Source organism: Epinephelus lanceolatus, chromosome 15 (genome assembly GCF_041903045.1).
Source record: "Epinephelus lanceolatus isolate andai-2023 chromosome 15, ASM4190304v1, whole genome shotgun sequence".
Lineage (NCBI taxonomy): Eukaryota > Metazoa > Chordata > Actinopteri > Perciformes > Serranidae > Epinephelus > Epinephelus lanceolatus.
This window is the reverse complement of record NC_135748.1, coordinates 15,744,213-15,766,927: the sequence shown is the minus strand read 5'-3', so window position 1 is coordinate 15,766,927 and position 22,715 is coordinate 15,744,213. Positions and strand designations below refer to the sequence as shown.

The 22,715-nt window shown below is 41.7% G+C and overlaps 1 protein-coding gene across 2 annotated transcripts in view; it reads right to left on the bottom strand.

Annotated features, from left to right (window-relative positions):
* Positions 1-22,715, bottom strand: part of alk (ALK receptor tyrosine kinase) — a 477,599-nt gene that overhangs the window by 37,143 nt on the left and 417,741 nt on the right. For both annotated transcript variants that reach the window (XM_033643119.2, XM_033643120.2), the window contains exons 10-13: positions 22,368-22,462; positions 15,821-15,934; positions 3,710-3,875; positions 2,134-2,281 (exon numbers count right to left, since the gene is read on the bottom strand). In XM_033643119.2, coding sequence (XP_033499010.2) covers positions 2,134-2,281; positions 3,710-3,875; positions 15,821-15,934; positions 22,368-22,462 — 523 coding nt within the window. The remainder of the gene's footprint in view (positions 1-2,133; positions 2,282-3,709; positions 3,876-15,820; positions 15,935-22,367; positions 22,463-22,715) is intronic.

The window sequence follows — 22,715 nt, the reverse complement described above, 5'->3', positions numbered from 1 at the left end:
CTTCCTTTTAATAAGGGATGCAGCATAGTATCAGTGTGTCATCGGCATCAGCAGATAAAGCCTTTAGAATTACACAGGTATCAGCCTGAGATGAACATTTATGCCGATATGACAAGCTGATAAGTTATTGCTGTAATTATGCTACTTCATTTTGTTGAAATAGGTCAAATTTGCCTTTTATGCAACTATTGTCAGAGTTGTCTGAGGGAGAGCATCGTCCATGCCTGTTTTACAGTAAGATGGATTTTACAGTTTTCTTGAATAATATGGCATGTTTTACACGTAACCTAAGGGGGCTTTCACACCTGCCCTGTTTGGTTTGGTTCAATCCAACTTAAGTTTGTTTGCCCACTAAGTGCAGTTAGTTTGGGCAGGTGTGAACACAGCAATCACACTCAGGTACACACCAAAACAACAGGGCTGAGACCTCCTTCTTGAAGAGGGGGTCTCGGTCTGGTTACAGACGAACTCTGGTGCGGGTTGTTTGTGGTGAGACTGTGTTCCAACCTCGATTGCAACCAACCATCATTACACATTGTTTGTGTTATACAAATATGAACATGTTACAGTCCTGGAGGATTATTAATGTGCGCTTCCTCCTGTACTGCCTTAATTAATATACACATTCGGTGCATCCAATGCATCGAAACATTGTTTTCTAGTTGGAGCAGCACCTCGTTTTCAAACTTTGCCTAAAATGAACAATGACAGCAATATATTACAAGATGAGCAGCGCTAAAATCAACCTGCATAGTTGTCCCTCCATTGTGACATTAGAAAGTTTTGCATTTATCTTGCAAGTGTACTCTTCTTCAAAGTTTTGTTTACTTCCTGGTTTTGTCCCGCATGGAAATTCTGACCAATCAAGAGCAGCTTATTCACACAAGGCATTTTATCTGGTCCGCTTGCGAAATTTGTTCCACTTGTAAATGCTGCCGTGAGAACATGAACCAACTCTAGGCAATTATGCAACTTTGTAACAAAATGATTCCCTGATTCAGACCAAATCAAGTGAACTCTAGGTCTGAAAGCACCCCAAGTTGCAGTAATTTTCTTATTTTGCCCATTGAATGTGTGAATTTTAATACTTATTGTATTCAATGTCTGCATCTGCCATTGGACCATCATGAAAAGAGTAGGTATATCAATATTTTGATTCTACTACAGGATTAGTCTCGCTCACCAGACCTTTCTCAAGAAAAGAAAGGTCTGGCTGGGCCGACTCTCACTTTAAGATTGGAGAAAAAAACGCCCTGGCTGCTTGTATTTCTTTCAACCAATCACAATCATTCTGGGCGGTGAACAGCAACGGTGTGCTTGCAAAAATATTCCCAGGGGGAAACAGGTTTTGGTGTAACACGCCCACAAAAATATCGCCTACAGGACGCCAACCATGGCAGAAAAATGGCTACATCCCCACAAGATCAAACACCACAAAAGTTAGTAAAGGACGTGTTGAAAACAGTTGAAAACTGCTACACAACCGGAGGTGGTAGGGCGGGACTTGAGCGGGTGGCTCGTTCCGCCCAATGAGAGGCTGATCTATGCAGCCAGCTTCCGCCCACTCAGACTACTACAGGATAGACTTAATGTTCTCTGCAGTTAGGTGGAAAAAAATATGTGCATGTAATGGCAATCGGCAAAAATGAGTTGGAAAACATCGGCATCCAATAATGTGCATCCCCACTTTTGATAATAAAAAACTATTTTCAATAATAATCTAAAACACACATTGACACTATTCTAGACAACAAAACGTTATGATAAAATGTGACTTCAGTTGAAACTTAGACATTGTGGAAGAATGTTGACTATAAATTTCTCTTTCACTACTGGTCACATGGCATCAATATAATTCATCACAACATTAATCCTCAAACATTGCCATCATTTTGAGAAAACAAACACGTAAGTATTATAGGCTGTTGCATCAACACATGGGTCTATAAAAGAGAAATATGTTTGCCTCCTAATTCAGAGAGTTGAATCACTGTAGCGTTTACAGCTATTTCAAATTAGATCCATAAATTGAATGCAATCCATTCCTTATGTTTATCTTGCTTTTATGACACACTGTAAACTACACGTTTTCATACACTACTGAGCAAATTTACAGCACGATAGCAGACTTACATTGGGGCATGCGTCCTCTCCTTTCTGTCCCACCAGGATGTAAAGCAGCTCGCCCTTCCTCAGCGGGAAGTCTCCTGTGATGTAGACACCATGTGACCTGCTCATGGCCAGCACGCTTCGACCGCCGGCTGCACCGTAGGCTGTGATCCTGGGGTTTAACAGAAACAGATGATACACAGAGCCACAAAATACACACAAATAAAACAACTCATTAGCAGGATAATTAACCAAGAAAATACAGGGTTGTTGATTGTTTTCAGTGTTGTTATCATGGGGTATGGTGATGTATATTCTAAGAGTGTGTATCAGAAATAACCTGAGGCGATTTCACAGGTGCACATTAAATAACAACCAACATTTATTTGAAAACACTAAATGCTTTCACCCTGTTCTTTTCTCAATAAAAACTAACATGGTACACGCATACAAAAAACACACACTGCAGAGTGCATGGCCACACCAACACACAGAGACACACACCTTCACAGCAGAAGACACGAATTTCAAATGCTCTACTTTTCTTGCCAAGAAAAAAAACCAACCTGATTGGTTTTTGGTAGCGCTTCGATATTTCTCTTCCCCGGTGGTCGTGCTTGGTGGGGGGAAAGAGAACGCTGCCCGGTGCTCAGTAGCTACCTCAGCTGTTTGCCTAATGACTTTTGGGAGATGCAGAGCGCATATTCATCTCTGTGACCGTCTGTCAGCTTCATTTACAGGCTCCGCCAGCTAAAGCAGGCTGCATCAAGAACACAATTCTGGAGTTTGAGCGGAGACAGAAGGTGTTTTTCTAAAACTGCGGGACATGTGTTAAGACAGAGCTGTCCATGCTGTTGTTAGTTGGGTATTTTAAGACTCAAGAGTTTTGGCTGAGCGTAGCTGTGTGTGTGTGTGCCTGTTTGTTTGTGTGTTGATGTGGGAGGCTCGAAGCTTTTAGAGATGGTTCTTTTGTTTGAACCGTCCAAGTCAAATCCAAGTTAAACACCTCATGTTGTCATCAATGCCCACAGGAGGCATATTGATCTCTGCGGAGGATATTACAGCATTAATCCCAGAGGAGAACACAGTTTGAGGTCAAGGTGCTGAGGCTGATTGCTGAGGTGTTTCAAAGCCTTAAAGACCACCAACGTAGACGTGGAGGTGTGTGCTATTACGGATTTTGGAGTCAGGTGCGGAGTGAATCACGCTATTTAGCTGCCATTACTCCAGCCTCTGCTCCCTCCTGCAAGAATCTGATAGTGAAATTTCTCTGTTTGCTTGTGGAAGATTGATGTGCTGCTGATGCACAGAGGAGTAGAGGTGGGCGTGAGGAAGACTCTGCATTGTTGTGGAAAATATGAGTTGCACAGGGTTGATATCCATAAAAGAGAGGTTGAGTGCATATACTATGGTGTTAGCATGTTGAGTGCACATGAGTTAAGCTAATGTTCCTAATGATTGTTCCAGCAAAGCACTGCAACCCTTAAGAAAGAGATAAAATTGTTAAAGAGTGGGCGTTGAATGGAAATGTGTTGTACAAATAATGGTGAGGTCTGATGTTTGTGTGCTCTGAGGTTTTATACTCTGGCAACAGCCCTACCTGTACGTGCCAGTTTCCGGGACCCGCCACATTTGAACGCCTTTGAAGGGCCCTCGGGTGCCGACTGTCACGTTGACGTTGCTGTTCCTATAGGAGTTGAGGCACTGAGTGGGAGTTGGGCCTTCAGGGCCCGCAGCCCCACAGGTATGAAAAAGCCATTTTTTGGCTGCACATGAAGATGGAAAAAAAAAACATAAAAACATTTAGCACTTCATAGAGCACACAGCTGCAAAAACACATATTCTGTATTCAGTCACACATGCACTTAAGCAGACTTAAAGATGACAGAGAGGCTTAAATCCAGTGCGCACCACAGACTCATTACAGTCCAATTTGTCCCACATTCATTCTACTTCAACATTCCCCACCGCAACACTTTCACATCAATAAAACTCATATATGCAAATATAGAAACAATTATTACATATTGGGGAGGCGAGCTCCGACCTGGAAGCTATTCATATGAGCCGCAACTATCATCATATTCACAACTATGGCTGGGGACGCAGTGACAGGATCACAGGTGACAAACATTTCTCCTCATTTTCCGTGTAATCCCATGTGTCGGCGCTAATTGGAGTTCTTTTCACTGTAATTAGCACGAGATTAGTCTTGTCAGATGGACGTGGAAGGACTTAACGCTGCAGTACTAAATCCTGATTTAAGGCTTGTGAACACAGAGCAGTGGGGAAGACACCAGGCAGTGAAGCACCTCTCCCCCTCTTTCTCTCTCTGTCTCTTCTTTCTCCCTCTGCCCGGCTGCGAACGCTCTGAGACCATTTATCATTAATTTAAGAGCGGGGCTGCAAATCTGACGCCAGCTAAAGTCAAAGTCATTCCTGCAACAGAACAACTCACATGATGGCTTTCACAGCCTCTGAGCTGCTGCTCAATGTGACTGTAGCATTGTTTGTGATTAGATACATACAGAATGGGCTTTTTATTTTTATTTTTTTGCAAACAGATACAGTAGTAAACTGATTAAATGGTGGCAGGGTACACAGGCAAGAGAAGAGATGGCATGAGACTAGCCTCAGGAGTGCAACTTGAGCTTATGATGCTCTCACCACACCACCTTTTGCTGCTGGAGTCGCCTGCTGTGTAGTGCCTATTAGAGTAAAAGCCCTGGAATTTAGATCCCAGTATTTACCAGGATCTCTCGCCAAAATCCACTCACTCTGACTGAGGAAAATAATTGCAGGAAGCTGGTATTTTTAGTGTGTACGCCTGTGTGTACCAATGAACAACAAAATAAGAATATACGCCATTTCCTTATTAATTATCTACAGTTGAGTTATGAAGAGAAATTGTGCTTTCACCGGGAAAGAAGTAATGAGTTTTCGGGATGTAATAATTTCAAAGCCAGGAAAAAGCATCCATCCCCGGTGCCTGTTTCTGTTGCTGCCAGTCCAAATGATGACTAGCATTACCGCTGAAACCTGGATGGACTGCATGTCGAGCATCCTATTTGTCAGTCTGATCCTCGCGATTGGTTTGGGTCCAAGGGCACCTGGTAAGTGATCCAACATCAGCGCTTCACACTGAGCTCCACTATGTCTCCCAACAAACATCTCTTCTGAGTTTGGTAAACTGTTGCCAGCAGAGACAATTTAAAGCAAGCTGATACTTTGAAAAACACTTCACAGCACCAATATGGTAAGAGAGCGATTTGGAGTTCAGTCTGGTTGCAGCAAATGCACTCTTACTGTAAAATAAATAAATAAATAAAACACCATTGTGGGGTGACGGGAGGTCTGCCTGGCTCCCATCCAGCAGGAGTAAATTGATCCCTCAAGTCAGTATTTTCAACACCCAACAAGGTAGAAAGAGTTAAGACTGCTGGGAATAAATCCATCACTGGAGCAGAAAATCCTCCAAAGCCAAACGGTGCTTTAGACGTAAATCTTCCTGTACTTAATGGGTTACACTGAGATGGCAATCAGTTAATGCCAAAGAGAAAGGAGCGGAGGTGAGATTAGAGTCTGAATGTTGTATCTTCATTTAGTGTTTCTTATTTGGAGAAGTGAGATCTTGGCTATCTGACATGGATTAGATCCCTCTTATGTAAAGTGAGCTGGACTTTTCTGACAACAGCGGTGCTGGTGTTGAAGATAGCCAAGTATCCTGTTCGATTTCTCTTTCCCATCTCCCTAGGGTGTGGTTGGTTTCACACTTCAGCCCGGCTAATCGATCTTGTTGGTCCATCAATATGAGTGAGTTCTTATGCACACATGCACACACACACACACACACACACACACACACACACACAAGCACACACGAGCACACACGAGCACACACGAGCACACCACCCAACTGCCGTAATGAGCCATTCTGTGATAGACACTTGACAGAACAAACAAAAACGCGATGCGCTCTCACAGATGATAGTCTTCTCTAATAACTGGTGTGCACGCTCGTCAGCCCCTCTGACCTGCAACACACACAACCACACTTGGACACACACATGCACAAACATCCCTGGGGAGACTCTGACTCAGCCTGACTATTATATGAATCTCCTTCTCTGTGAACTTTGCCACTGGTGGTATGCCATCATCATAACAAACACTGGCCTCCATCAAAGAGAGGGGCAATGCTATACGCTGTCATCAGTGAGGAATTGAGACGCGCAGTGTAGAAAAATGCCTCTGATTGGATTGCAATACTGACAGCAATGTTCCAGCAGTCTTTATCTCCTTTGAACATTATTAAAACGACAACAACAGTAAACATGTCATTCATTATGAATGACAAAGGCAGTCCTTGGGCCAATCAGTAACAAGTAAACAAGCATTTCATCACCCTGTTAAGCTTCTGAATAGTTCTTAAATTGCCAGAATACAGCAACATGACTCTTTCAGTTTTTGTGAAAAATGCTCATCACTTGGTACAAGAAGGCATGTTGTGTCAAACTGATACTTGAATCAGAATGAAGTTCTGAGGCATAAATACTCAAACGCTAATGGTGTTTTGACTTCAGCCACGATAGGTCCAGATCTGTTCTCTCCACAGCTGAGAAACAACTGAGAAAACATATTTTGGTCTCTAAAGCTAATCTTCCTCTTCATGACGATTGTATAGTGGATAAATTTGATATCACTCCCAGTTTACATTTTATGAAAGCTTAATGTTAAGCGTAATAAAGGTTGTGGTCTGTTTCGTGACAGGCTGTCTGCGAGGCATCACCTCAGCTAATTCAAGTCACTAATCTGACCTCCTCCACAGCTCTGCCCTCTCACCAAAACATGGTCCATTCTTGCTCCAAAAATTCAACATGGCTATGGTGCTAATGCATGGGACTCACACAAAACAACACAGCAAAACAGCTGAACCAGGCTAAACTTATGCTGTGATGCAACATGATGTCATCCAGCAAGGCGCTGGGTTGGCCGATCAAATATATGCAAATATACATTCCTGGTGGAATACTTTGTAAGTTAGACGCTGTATTTCTCATGTTTACTTCGTGATGGTCGTTACAAAAGATAAAATAGTTGCCGCCATCATTTTGCAGAGCTGTAAAATCCTGTCTACAAGTTTTATAAAGTGCTGTGCAGTGTTTTGGTATCAGATAAACCAACAACTAGGGAGATCTGTTGCTCAAACTGGACTTCCTGAATCGAATTTCATTATCTCACCAGTGCCCAAGGCAACATGCCCCCACCAGCGCAGCCCCCCATGTTGTTTAAACCCAGGGCTGTTTTTGATCTAAACACCTGCTAAGACTCATCTTCCTACAGCTATGCCAGAGAAGAATCTTTGGGGTTTGCAGAGAAAATAATTCTTAGTTTGGGGATAACTCCTTTAAATGATGTTAATTTAACATTATCTACATAAATAGCATTCACATGACAAGATCAGTCACTAATCAGTGATCAGTTACGGCAACCCCCCCCCCCCCCCCCCCAACACAAACAGAAAATGAAAAGACAATTCAGTCTCATTATTAGACTATGATTTAGCCTCAAGTTTGATAGTTTACAAAACAACTAGTTTCAACAATGACAGTCAAACAAACACTGACTCAAAATCTTGTGCTTGTTTTTAATTCCAGTGTTGTCTGCTCCACTGCTTTTCAAAGTATAGCACTTCAAATTAATGCAATTAAAGCACAATAGCCTCAAACATTTAATAATTTGTTTTGGCATGGTATTACATGTCTTTTGGACCTACTGTAATATAGTGGGAATATAGGAGGAAAATGTATGTTTAGCATCCATGTTTTCACAGACATGGATGAGAACTGTAAGACAAATTTGACTGTGCTTGGAGAGATACAACTGCAAGGCAGCAATTCTAGTTTTAACTTACAGGGTCTTTAGACCCTGAACTTTACGGCACAAAGGATCTATACAAACAGCACAGTTTCAAGGTGGACACCCAAGATTAGTGTCAGCAATTCAGTATCTGACCAAATGTCTCCCCTTCTGTTCCCTGAGATATGACATTGAGTAATGGCCAGAAAAGTCTTACGTGCAGAACATTATGATTTTATAAAATATAATAATTTCCTAATTATATCGTACAAGACATTTGTGTGAAGTTTTGTCATAATTAGCTAAGAATTCCTGAGTTTAAAACACATGTTTTGTGAGGACACACCAACCTTGAAATTTGACCACCATATTTTAATCAATTTATTCTTCAGTCCAAGTAGATGTTTGTGTCAAATTTGAAGAAATTCCTTTAAGATGTTCTTGTGATATCGCATTCACAAGAAGGAGGTGGATGCAAGGTCCGTGACCTTGACCGTTGACCACCAAAATCTAATCAGATCATCACTGAGTCCAAATGAACACTGGTGCCAAATTTGAAGAAATTCCCTCGAGGCATTCTTAAGATATCACGTTTACGAGAATGGGACAGACATCCATCAGTCTGTCCGTCTGTACGTACCTTCATATGTATGGACTGATGGACAACTTATAATGTCGCCGGCGCAGAGGCATAAAACAACAAAAAGTAGACTTTCCATTCTCTGCTGCTTTCCTCTCTTATCATGTATCCTCCTTATCCAGTGACAGTTGTCCTCCTTGGGCTGGCCATTAGAAAGATGGATCAAGGCTGGCACACCATGAATGGATCTGAATGCTAAGTACAAAGCTTATGAGGCACCCGAGTCCAATTAATTACCAAAGCCTGTTTTGTGTGGCACTGCTCGTTATCAGTCTCATATCTGTCTTAGTGACTAATATTCCCCCTCCAAAACCCAAAGTAACAACAACTAGCTAACTGAGTGCCACAGGCCAGTGTTTATGAACAAGTAAAGAATGGAGCAACAGACTCACATCTCCACTCTGCAGCTGATTAGCCGGCACGTTATGGCCAAAACTCTTTTTCTGCATGAAGCGTTCACGGAGCAACATCTGTTGTCAGTTACTTTCAAGAGCCAATCAGATTGCTTCAATCACAGTCCCTTCTGTCTTTGATTCGATGCCAGTTTTCATCTACTCCACACAACTCGTGTTTTTGTTGTTGTCTGTTGTTGTTGTGTGAGCAGAAGTGGAACACTTTGATATTAAAATGTAAAAGAAGCTCATCAGTAGGTAATTTGAGGGGGCATGAGGGGAAGACACCCTCGCCCTTGTCAATAAAATGACAAAAATGTGTCACCCTTGATAACCTGCCATCCCTCTCCTTCCTTCACGTCATTAATAGGTGGACCGCTGTCTGGGTCCGGACCCAGACGCCGTCCTATCTGGACCCAGACCTGTAAATCATAAGATTAGAGTTATTAAATTTGGACAGTGGTTCTAATTTAACTGGCGCAGCATTTCTAACCTTAATATTCAGAGGTGATGCCTAGCAGAGACTTGGCAGTTGCTCAAAGTGGCCATGCCCGTCATTATGCATAACTTTGAGCCTTACTAAAATTTATATGAATGAGTTATATAAAAATATTTGTGCTGTAAAGTTGGGCATTTTAACATGGGGCCTATGGGAATAGAGCCAGCCTTGAGTGGCTGTTCACGGAACTGCAGTTTTTGTCATTTCTGCATTGGCTAATTTTTCAGCCCTGGAGGGTGCCACTTGGGCGTGCTGTAAAGTAGACAGCAAAAAAAGTGTTTTTAAAAAGTTTTTAATCAAGAATGAACAGATTCTTACATGCTCATTCTTCCAATAGGCAGTTCAAAAGCAGTATGGCTCATATAAGTAGGCAACATGACGGGGGACGCCATCCTTGTTAGCAAAATGACCAAAGTCAGCCATCCGCCCTATTTATCCCCTATTAGCAGAGAGGATATTTGGGCAGAAGGGTTGTTTAGTTGAATATATTGGTCTAGTCCAGGGGTACTCATATACAAATCTTAAGGGTTCAAAAAGACAGTTTTCAACAAGTCAAAGGTCCGGGGGGGAGGGGGATGCAACGTGGTCGCGCACATGCACGCAACATTTATTATAGTTGGTCAAGCCACAAGCCATAATACTGTCATAGTCAAAACAAAATGTCCTTTTTATTCAAAACAACAACAAAAATACATACTAAAATAAAATGAAATAAAATGCCATTTCCATTTTGACATAAATTCAAATAAATACTCAACACCTTTCTTTTCTTTTCAAAAATGGAACATGCCATTTTCATTCAATCTAGGCTCCTACTGCTGGCAAAGTATCAATAAGCCTACTGCTTCAAAAGCGAAAGTAAAAGAGTGCCGTTCTCGCTAACAGCCAATCAGCGCATGTTGGCATGGAGATGACAGCCCATTTACACGTGCTGACCAAACCAAAACACACAGTGAAGGAGTCATGTGTTCAACTTGCGGTCTGCATCCGGCCTGAGAGCCACCTATTTGCAGAACGCGAGCTGAACATGTGACTCTTTCACTGTGTGTTTTGGCGGGCTGCCATTTGAGGGCCACTGGTCTACAGTAGTCTAAATCACTGATCCTTTATCTGACCTAGGTTTGTGCAAGTTAGAACCTTTGGCCCCGATGATGGCTCAGAAATCTTAGTAGCCTAACTGTGCTGTGTACTGCTAGCTTCATGTCCCTGTCCATGGTGCTGACGTAGCTGGCAGATTTGCATCATGACAGCGTGTTGTGTAAAGTTATTTTATTGTCTTAAAAGAACCTGATAACACTAATCTTTGTCAATCACACACCAACACAACCCCACACACATTCTGTACAAAAACACTCTCGTACAGTGAATGGCCAGCAAAAAATAAGCCTGGAGCTCATTTTGAGGTTAGCGACGCGTTCCTTTCCCATCAGGAGAGGTAATCACAAAAAGAAAAGGGAAGCAAGCTCATCTAGGTTGCCTTTTTCACTTCCCCCCTAAAGCAAATGATGAGTCAGCAGTGAGAGGCTGGTGCCACACAGTAGGTCAGTGGTGAGAAATGAAAGCGTCTGCTGCCAGAATAGTGGGGGAATCAATGGAGATGAGAGGAAAGAACAAGAAGAAAGAGACAAATGAAGGTGAAGTCAGGGTGAAGGGGGGAAAAAAAGAGCAAGAGGAAGAAATGGGACAACAGACTGAGATCAGAAGTAGCGCTGACAGAAAGACGCGGCGGCAGGGTGGTAGGGCAGTAATGTGAACTAACAGTCAGTCAATAACAGCTTTTAAATGGTGAAGATGGGGGAGAAAATGGAGAAACAAAAAAGGTACAAAATGTGCTATAGGCCCAGATGAGGTGGCAGAGCAAAGGGAAAGATGAAGGGGAGAGTGAGAGGAGACAAGAGACGTTGATGTTTGGTGGGGTTAATCATTGAGCGTGTCGGGGGAAGAAGAGAGCCTTGTTGGAGTGACAGGTCTGCTGAGCCAAAACCCTCATCAGGCTTGCCGTCCTGCCCTGCAGACGTCAAAGCATCAGCTCCAGAAGGGGAGAAGTGAGACGCCGGGCGAATGTTAACTGCTCGTGGCTGTCTTTGAAATGGCCATTGTATAACTGCAAGTTCAACTTCTTTCCCCCGAGTTAATATCTATGATAATCACAAGGGCGAGAGCGGTGTGATCTCACAGACCCATCTTTCTCTGAGTCTGCTGGCTTTATTGTAACCACACTGAGTATTACCTGTGTAAGCACATTAAAATAGCCTTTGTAGCTGTCCTTGCAGCTAAATTCAGGTAGCAAACTCCCTTACTGTATATAAAATACCTTTTATATACTATTGTATATGAACTGCTTCCTCAAATGCCACATTTCCTGCTCAGCATAAAGGATTTTCTTGATAGACTGAGTAGCCTTTGTTTGCTGACGGAGTCACGGCTGTGGTTTCAGTTCATTGAATAATCCTGTAACATTATCAAATCATGTAAGCTGGCCAAACAACGTCTGATGTTTACTGTCCCTGTTTGACCCTTGAGAGACAAACAGACCGCTCTGTGTTTAAGACTACAGACTGACCCACATCACAGACATTCAATCAGACAAGTCGCTGCAGAGACATATTAAGGCCCTGACTTACTAAGTTAACTACTGGTGCATGTTGGTCTGCTGCTGAGCATTGCTGTTGTGGCCGACCATCACCCCAACTCTTTGTGGTGCGTCAGACACTGTTTGCTCTGCTTGGTTATCAGTGGCTGTTCAGCAGAAGGAATGCTGTATGTTAAATCAGCAGTGCAGGCAGTGAGAAAGAGCCGTCTGTCTGGCTGTTCAGGCTTCAAAGAGTACTCCTATTGCATGCCCTTTAAACATTTAATCAGTAGAGCTGACTAGTAGCGCATTAGTTTTTATGAGTTGAAATATCGATTTGACATCAAAACTACATTTTGACTGGTTAAAAAGTCAATGTAAGATATCTGTCAAACGATTTGGCATGTTACAAATGTATTTCTACATTTAGGAATTACATTTTGACGATTCTGAACCGATTTACAGATTTGATTTTATTAAAGATATCACTAGTATCACTAACAAGAAATATGACTATCTCCAATTAAATTTTCATGTTGAAAAAAGGATTCTGACTAGTGGAAATGTAATTTCCCATTTCAGACATCAAGAATTGCATTGCAGATATTTCAAGCACATCAACAAACCATTTTATTTGCTGGGCTTTATATCGTTAAAGTACCAGCAAGCCATCTGTTGTACAGTGATATTGTGATAAGGGGAAATTCCCTTTTTGATATCTAAAAGTTATGACTAGTTATAAGGAATTGTAGATATCTTACATATCACTGTTACTGGTATGAAATAATATTTAACTGGCTAAAATTTTATTTGAGGGTGCTTTCACACCTAACCGATTCGGTTCGGTTAAAACTAACTCAGGTCCGTTTTATCCAAACCGTGGTTAGTACTGTTCATTTTGGCTGGTGTGCAAGCTGGCAATCGAACCCTGCTGCAGACCAAACAACCGAACCCAGTCTGCTCCAAAAGGTGGGTGTCAGCCTGCTTCCAAACGGACTCTGCTGTGGTCCATTTGTGGTGGATCTATTATTGGTGTGGCTGCTGACAGCAGATATTATGATTGTAGCATGATTTCAACAGCCACACCAATAATAGATCCATCTGCTAATCGTGAAATCTGTCTGCAATCTCATAATTGATCTTGATAAATGCCCTGTATATCCCATAACCTATTCATGCTAATGCATACATGTAACCATGGTAACACATATGCACACCAGTGAGGGTATTTTCCGTCATTAAAAAGCTGTTAAGACCTCTGTGTACTTTCTCTGTTCGTTAAGTCTATTAAAAAAGTGTGACAGTCATCCCACAGTATTAAGCCCTGAGTCATTATTCATGATTGCGATTAATCTGCAGTCTAACAATAGCCTACTATTAATGCTCCCATCAGTTATTTCTCTATGAGCTTTTTGTGACACCAAAGGACATAAATATGTATAAACACTATAGAAGCAATGCATAAACTTCTGTCAGTCACGTGAATTTGATTTCCTCACGTGAGTCCTGATGACGCCAAACTGTGCGATCAACCTGTCAATTAGTAGAGCCTCATGTTTACTCCTCTTGGTTTGTTTGCAGAAACCCAGTGTAAACCGGAACCAAACTAGAGCTAAAATGCAACAATCATCAATTATCATTTCTTTCTTCTGGTGCAGACCAAATGAACCAAATTACAGGTATGAAAGCACCATCAGATATCTGCAATTACATTTTCAGTAGTTAAAATTCCAAGCCGAGACATCAATTTTTGACAAGCCAGACTCGAATTTTAGATATGTAGAATTTGACAATGAGCATGGCCACAATTAAGAATTAAATTATCAATATCAACAATTACCTTCATGACCAGTGACAACTGAGCTGTAGATTAGAATTGCTAGAAGTAGAAATCACACTATTGATATGTTGGCTTGGAATTCTTACCAGTCAAAAAGCAATTGTTGGTATCAACAACTGCTACTGATTAAACGTTAAAAGAGCTTGCCATAGTGCTCCACCCATTTACCATTACTCTACATTACACTTAATTATAGCATTGTCAGACTCACTATTGATAGACGGACAGGATCAAAATCGATGCAGCAGAAACAGAGATATCTTACTCCACACAATCTTTCTCCTTGGCAAAGCCGGCACCTACATTACCCACAGTGCAACTCATTGCCAACAGTGATCTATGCTAGTAGCACCCAGTGCAGCATGGAGTCTCAAGCAAAAACGAGCAGCAGGCTATAAGAGGCAGTTGTTTTTTTTTCATTTTCAAACTTGTAGTCTTCAGACCCAACCGACACTGACTAAGTGACATCACTTGCAGACGTTTATCAGACTCTGTGCAGCCTCTTTTGGAACCACATAAAGCATTATACAACTGCAATGGTACTCCCCAAGACCTTTAAACAGTTTGTGTAAAACTGGCGGAGTTCCCCTTTAAACAACCAGTGATTTCACCCATTTAATGCAATTGCTCTTTGTTTTGCTACAAGGAAAAGACCGCAGGCTAACAGTCAACACCAGTGTCAAACAACGTTTTTTGTTGTTGTAACATTTACTCAGACCTATTTTCAAGTTGTCTTCTGAGCATATAATGAAATAAAAACCAAGTCGGCTTGTTTGTTTTGTACATCGTAACAATATATTCCTTGGATAACAAAATATAGACAACTAAGTAATTACTTTTTCTCATGTAGGCTCAAGAGGTACTATATTGGCTCTGCGTGTGTTCAAGGGCAACTTGGCGATGCAAAGCAGTGGGTCTTTCAGGGCCGACAGTGTGTGTGTGATTCTTCTAACCAGTTTCAAATGGAAGGCGAGCCTCTGCACCCTACAAAATTGATTTGCTGGGCTTTGACAGCGTATGAATGTCATAAAAGCCTTTTATGCCGCCTGGGAGAGAAAACAAGATATAGATGAATGCAATTACAATCCTGGAGTGTGGGAACACTGTCCACACCAATCATCTGTTTGCACTGGAAAATAAGTCCTCAAAGTCACTGAAACTGAGGCAAAGTTCACACTCATTTGTATGAGTGCTATGTCATGACATGTGTAGCGGCAAATTATTTCTGAGATAAAGGAGTATCTATTTAAAGAAATGTATGCCTCAAAAAAGATTTATCGGACAGTGTTACTTTCAAACAGTAGGGGCCAATATGTCTAAGTCCAGTGTATCTTGAGCACTTCAAAGCTACGAGCTGAAGAGATGTGTTACAGAGCAGGTTTGATATGAAAGTAACTCTAACTTATGACTATAAATATAGAAATGAATCTCTGCTTGTCTTTACCCTTTTGAAGCAGAGAAGTGAGAAGAGTGCAAGGTGGAAAATGTCAAGTCTTTGTAAGTGGCTCTATTGACATTCTCAGGAGACAAATTGGAGGATTTTAGACTTCAAAACTGCCCGTCCTGCTCCATTTAATGCCAAAGGAGATCTCTGCAGCACTCCCTCAGATGTGGACGTGGTGCAGACCAGTAGGGGGCACACTTACTTTGTTGCAGCCCATGTATGGTGCCCTGCTCAGCATGTGTAGAGTAATTGTGAATCATTAATGCATGCAAGCATACGTGTGTGTGAGTGTGAGTGTGAGTGTGAGTGTGAGTGTGAGTGTGAGTGAGAGAGCGAAGGAGAGTGCAGCAAAGACAAAGACAAGACAAGGAGAATCAGATTGAAAATATTCCTCTCCAGGATGGAAGACATCAACCTGAGCATCACTCATGCTTTCAGTATCAAGGTATTCAAGCTCACACTTACCGGGATCTGTGGTGGGGAAGTTCATCAAAGGGCTTCCAAAAGACGGGGGTGTAGTCTTTGGTCTAAACGGCAGCCTGGTGGAGCTGGTGACCACTGGTGGAAACTCACCGTTGGCTTAAAAAGAGAGAAATACAATGCATTTATTGAAAAGGCTTTACTTTATTTTCTTCATATGCAGCATTGAAATCCTGTTGCTGTTACATTGAAGAACTGTGAAAACACAGTAGCTGCAGACCCCTTACTGGCACAGAAAATGTGGAACCACCAGCAGGGGTCATTCTTTCATTTGCACCACCAATGGCTATACAGAGGGAGTGGAATGCATAACATCCAGCTCCTCTCCATCTCTCCCCGTCTCTTTCCGGCCCTACAGTTGATAGGTAGGCACATTCAGTCAGGGGTTTTTGTTGCAATTAATCAAGCCTCCGGCCTCACCGCTTTCCCAGGACTGAGATCATAAGCTTGCTGGTACCTTGATCTCTCCCCCCTCAAATTCTCACCTAGAATTAAGTCTTCAAGGCAAATGGTGGCTGATTGGATATTACGGTTCAAGATAGAGGAACTTTTTTTAAAAAGCTTTTACAGTAGGGGAGGCTAATTTTAACATCTATAATGGCTGGATGCTGACATGGAAAAACAGTCACCTTTTCCCTCTAGTTTTCAGTAGAGGTGGAGAAGCAGGAGTTCCTATGGTTTCTCGGGTGAATCACTGAAGAAATTGCAGAGCGTGTGCAATTTCCTTTAACAGTGTGTATAAAATGTGAGCACTTTTTTCAGTCCTGCTCAGCAAAGGTTTCACTCACATCCCAGATATGTTCGGCTTAGCTGCTATAAATGTTTCTGCAACTCTAACTTTGTTTCCAAAGTAAGGCTGTGTTTTGCTCAAGAGTTCTGTCCTGCATCTCATGTCTTTGATGCTGTGTTCTGTAGAAAAAGCCCTATGAAGCACGGTTACCAGATGAGCCTTTTTGGTTGCTGTGAGAGCAGAAGATGTGAGATTATCTCAGAGAAGTCAGATAAGGCTCATTGGTTTGCAGAGCTGATAATGCTGCCAACATGCAATAGCTATGACACCGAACAAGGGCATGGGCTCAGATCTTGACCAGCTGCTATTCTGCTGGTAGTGCCTGTGATTTATAACTTCTATAACTACTCTGGATACAGTATATGCCATCTAAAGAGGCTACACAGCCTAGCTGCCTTTAGAAAAATAGAAATCACTAAGCATCACAATGATTCAGCCCATCCACACCAATAAGGGCTTCCCTTATAGTCATTAAACACTTCCCATGGGCTCAGTGTAGATACTTGAGGCATGCAAACAATGTACTGTAAATGATATGTGTGTAAGACCCGTATATTAAGCTCTATTTCTGTTCTGCATATGGAATAGACTGTTGAGAGGAAGATTACATGGTTCCAGGGCCTATTTGCATTTCATACGGGGAGAGAAAAAAGGTTTCTAGTTGTACACTAGCCTGTCTTATAGAGCAACAGAATAGCATGCAGTTTGTTTACACTGTGGCTGCCTGCTATTCTCCATAGGGTTGCCCTGGATGGCAAACAGCAGCAAAGGATGATTTAAAGGTTTCACAAGAGTATTTCTTTCACTTCTTTTGCTCTTCTAAGCCACAAGTACTCCTGGACTAAAAAGTTGTAGCTTCAGATAACAGCATAAACCAATCAATGAGCAGGTGTTGTTTCCAAACCTCAAGAAAGGAGTCGAGTGAGCTGAATGTCAAGCGGAAATTCAACTGCAAGTTTCCCTAATTGTGAAGGGCCAGTGGGTTGCCCACATAGTGTCATTTAGCTCCTTGGTGAAAACAAATCATCCCTGCTTTCCCCGCCATCATTCTGGAGGTGTCAGGGGACAAACGCAAGACTTTTCATCTTTATCTCTGTAATCATTTTACCGCAAAAACACTCCCTCTTCTCCATCCCGGCTCCCCTGTCACCTCAGGCTGAAGGCTCACCGTTTATGACAATATGGCAGGGGGCTCCCTCAACAGCTGAAAGGTTTAAAAAAGCAACTGTGTGGCGCTGTTCCATTTGGTCTGAGAAAACCTGCTTTTACTCAGAGCAAACAAGTTGACATTAATATCATTTGGGCTTGAGCTGAAACTACACCGATGGTCCTCTGGGTGATATATATCATTAAAAGGCTGTTTTAATCAAACTTCTTCAGCTTGCAGTCTCTGCAGGAACTTTCTCTGAGTAAAACAAAATCTTGTAATTTTGTCCTCAAAGCTTAAAAAAAAAAACCCCTCAGCACTGCTTACTTAAAATCTGCCAGCTAGAAAATCAATAGCTCATTCCCTAGCCCTGTAATCCTCAAATAAATATGATCATCTAAGTCTCCACTGCTTGGGAGCTTTGACACAGATAGAGTTTATGTGCAGATTTGATGGATCACATACAGCACACGAATGACCGCGATGTGTTTGATTGCTTGGGCGGGCAGTCTGTCTCTGTAAGTAATACCCTTAGATGTGTTCACACAACAAGTTCAGCAACTTTTTGTATCTTCTACAAAGTCGCTAATAAGGCTCACCACATTGTTATTCTGAGCATGAGGGAAACACGTTACAGCGGGGCTATGGAACAGACAGAGCTGGAGCACACAGCATTGGTATGCTGCTGCAGCAGGAGAGGGGCTCAGCAGGTCCACCACAGAGCAGCGTGAACCAGAGGGCAGGGCAACAGCCGGCGTGGCTGTCACCGTTCATTAGCAGGGCGCCGTAAGCTGCCTGAAGCCCACCAGAGGCCAGCCAGAAAAATAGAAGAGAAATATCCACACCACAGACATATCATGGTAACAGTCGGTGTTCTTCCGTATGGGAACGTGGGACTCAAAGGCTGAGCTGCCACACAACAAAGAAATGTACAGTATGTGGTATGTTTTCTCAAGGCTAGAATTACAAGAATGTAATATAATATGATATATAATATTATTCCTATACTTTTATACCCCAAAAGATTGTAACAGCCTCCGGGCACCAGCAAACAATGTGTCTTTATATATCATGCACCCAAATATATTTCGAAGTTGCTCACATCAAGCAACTGTATGATGTAACTGCAGTTTGGCCTTCAGACCAATATTCAAAATTTACTTCAACAGAATAAAACATAAACATATAGTTTCAGTATAACAAATGTTCATTCAGCTCAGTACATAAAACCAAAGACCTTTTCATTTACACTCATGTGATACCTTAATACATGTTGTCTTGACTTTTGGTAAAGCCCCCCAGAGATAAATGCACCGGTGACCACTGCTTCTCTGTAAAATCCATATGTAAAGGCGACTAATAACCCTGGGAGAGACCATATCTGAATAAACAGCTTTTAATTAGCCCTACTACTATACAGTATGTCATCACTGTGAATACGCTGAGGACTCTGGAGCATCTGTACTTACTGGTCCATGGTGTGTCTCTATGTTTCTCAACACCCTCAGGTGCAGGTAATAATTAGTGAAACAAATACATTTCAGTAATGCATAATTGTAATACACAGGTTACCATGACAGATAACACAGATGCAACAGCCGACCAACCCATCAGCACATAATTGGAAGAAAAACTAAAAGACAAAATAACTAAAGAAAAGAACAAAATGAACCTGCTATTATACATGGATAGAATCCTTTGTGTATGGCTGTGTGTGATTAAAAGACAGTTTGAGCAAAATCCACTTACTTCCATCCAAATCTTATTCTAAACCTTCTGAGGAGTGATGTATTGACTATCCAGTGATGTCAAGGACCAGCTACTGTAGTGGCACATTCACAATGTGATGCTCATGCTGCATAGAAGCAGCTCTGTACGTGGGAAAAGAAGTGGTGGCGGTGCAGGGCAGAGACAAAAGAATGAACCTCTGGTGCTGTCTGACACAATAAACTAATGCACTGTTGCTGGTGAAGATAAAATGATAAAAACGACAGCCAGGTCCAACACCTGAAGGGCAATGGATGCATCATCAAACACATGTGCATGCCAAACTATACATCACACTAAAGCCAAGAGAAAAGGCCACGGATGGCTGGTTCCCTGCATAATGTGCTTGCAGTATGTTTTCCCACTGAATCATATTACAGGGGTGTGTCATGATACTCAGGGATCCATCATGCTAATCACTCACAGTGATCACTCTTGGAAACGACGCATTTTGCTGAGCTTCAGCATCTCCCTTCAGTTGGGTCTGATTGATAGGCGATAAAAAGTGACTGTGTCAAGAGTGGCTGTATGTACTGTAATGGATACCTGGCCTAGATTAAGAACTTGCCATCTGGAGAGTGAGCGAAGCGGAGGATAGATGATTCTTTAGAGTTGGCATACCAGTGCTGCGGCTGCTCGGGAGGACATAAAACACAAATTGGTGCGCAAATATCTCCTGAAAAAATGTCATCTCTTTAAGTAAAGAGGCTCTGACCCAATAAGCCAGTGTTGATACAGGGCGATCTGCTGCAGCCTAGACACACAGCAATTTCTCATATTCATCTGATGAACTCACGTTATCTGATTGTATTTTACAGTTTGGGCAGAAGAGTTGAGATCATATCAGCGGTCGATGAATAAATTCATCAAAAACATCATCTAAAGGTGAGCACAGAATAGATTGTGCGACAGTCACATTCGCCATTTCTTATTTTACAATTGAAAATAATCTGCTATCTAAACAACTAGTTTAAATAGCTCTAATTAAAGCTTTCAACATTTTATCTTTAATTGCAGAGACGACTTGGAGTGTGGGCGATTAGTACACTGTCAATTTAAATGTTGTTACCATCTCTAGTCCACACCTAGTAGTCGCTACCCAGACGGAAGTGGGAATAGTTTGGATCAACATGCAAGACTAACCACCGGCTCTGATCATCAATGGTTCTCTCTCTCTCTCTCTCTCTCTCTCTTTCTCTCTCTCTCTCTGTTTCACACACACGCAAAACACACACGTGCGCTCTTAGATTCAATGGATGGACATGTGTGCATCAAGCGACTAGTACAAGTCCACAATGCCCAAAGTATGTCCAAGCCTCACACACGCTTGCACCAGCTGGATGACTTCTCGCTAGGCTATGCAAGAAAGGTGCTTTTTGGCACACTGGAGATCTGCCTGGAGGTATGTATGTGCATGTGTGTGTGTGTGTGCGTGTGTGTGTGTGTGTGTTTGAGAGGTAAGTCGGGACACTGAATGCACAGTAAATAAATTTTGCTTGTTGACTTTTAGTGATTTGTTGTCATGTTTTGTAAATGTGCCATGTTCATAATGCATAGTGCAAAGTAACACATATTTAAAACACATTTTGGCTATTGAAAATTTTGAATCATGATTTTAAATGACTGATAATATATGCAATTTTTTTTTAGGCAATGTTTAATGTTATAGATGAAGTTATGCTCAATTTTGACTGTTTCTGTGTTATCTTACTTTCAGCTTAGTCAATCAGTCTAAGTTTAAACTTCTGTTTAAACGTCAGGGGAATTAGTCATCAGGAAGTCCTGAGGATGACCTTCTCACCTTAGAAAAAAAGTATTTTATAATCTACACTTCATCACAATGCATCATTTGGAAGCAAGAAAAAGTCAGACTGCGTCAGAGGGTGACCCCGTGACCCTGCCTCTTGAGTCTAATTTTTAGCCAGGGTGTAGTCAGTTAACACTGCTTTATTTTGACACTGTTCCAATTGTCAGAGCTATACACAGGTACAACATTATTATTCCTCTCACAGCTCAAACAGGTTCCTCTGGATAGGCAGAGATGGAGGGAGGCGGTGAACTCCTAACCTTTCATTCTACTGATGCCAGACTCGGCTGTCATCTTACTCCTGTTTTTATTCTCATAAACTATCTGAATTATAACACAAAAATATGTGGAAAGGTGATGTGAGGCTTGACCTTTATAAGCCTGCACTACATTGGAACATACTGTAAGCCCTTATCAATCAGCAAGCCATATTATGGCAGATTTGAACTGTTCTGACATTTCAAGACACATAAAGGGTTCTGAAAGAAAGTGTGCTAAAAGAATGTAAGATTATATATCATTTCCATAAAGTTTTGTCAATGTATCTCCAAGCAAAGCTGCAGGAGATCTTTAATAGAGATACCATTTCTAAGGGAGTAATAGATGTGCAAAGGACTTGGTAGAGATTTTATTTTAATAGTCTTCACTGAGAATTGCAAAAAGTTCTCCGTACTGTATTATGGCTATGTCAAGGGAATTGAAATGAATAAATCATGGATAAGTGAGGCCTTGATGAACGCTCCAAAATGTACAAAACTACCACTCGAATCTTATCTCTACAAAACATGAACACAGGACAGACCTGTATTGATTATTAATTTAATTGCTTCGGTCACTTTCAATGTTTACTGAAGTCTCTCTCGAGTCCGTAAAAAGAATTTACACCTTTCACCGCAATTCCCCTTTTGTGCTTGTCATGGTCAATCAATCAGGCTATCAGTCAAACAATTCCATTAAATCAACCAAGGTCTGATGGAGTAAGAGTGGGAAAAGAAAGACTCAACATTTTTACAGTACTCACATGCCAGGAAGCAGTCCATACTGAAAGAGATGTTGTCAATAGAGATGGCTGAACCGGGTCCAGGTCCATCTTCTGTGCTGAACTGCAGCCAAAACCTACGGAGGGACAGAGGTGTTTTAACTACCTCACAAGCTGTGAATGGTTGGATAGCTTGTGACTGAAAGGATGTGAAGAAGAATTTATAGTGCTTTAAGAAGAATGTCATTGAGCTTTGGCTTTGGAGGGTGTGTACTGTACGCCTTATGACAGCTCTGTCTGCACTGTTAGGAATTGTTGGCTCTTTCAGCACATACAAAAAAACAGTTAAATTTCCTGAGGGATGAAACACATTGTTGGGTACCAAATCCA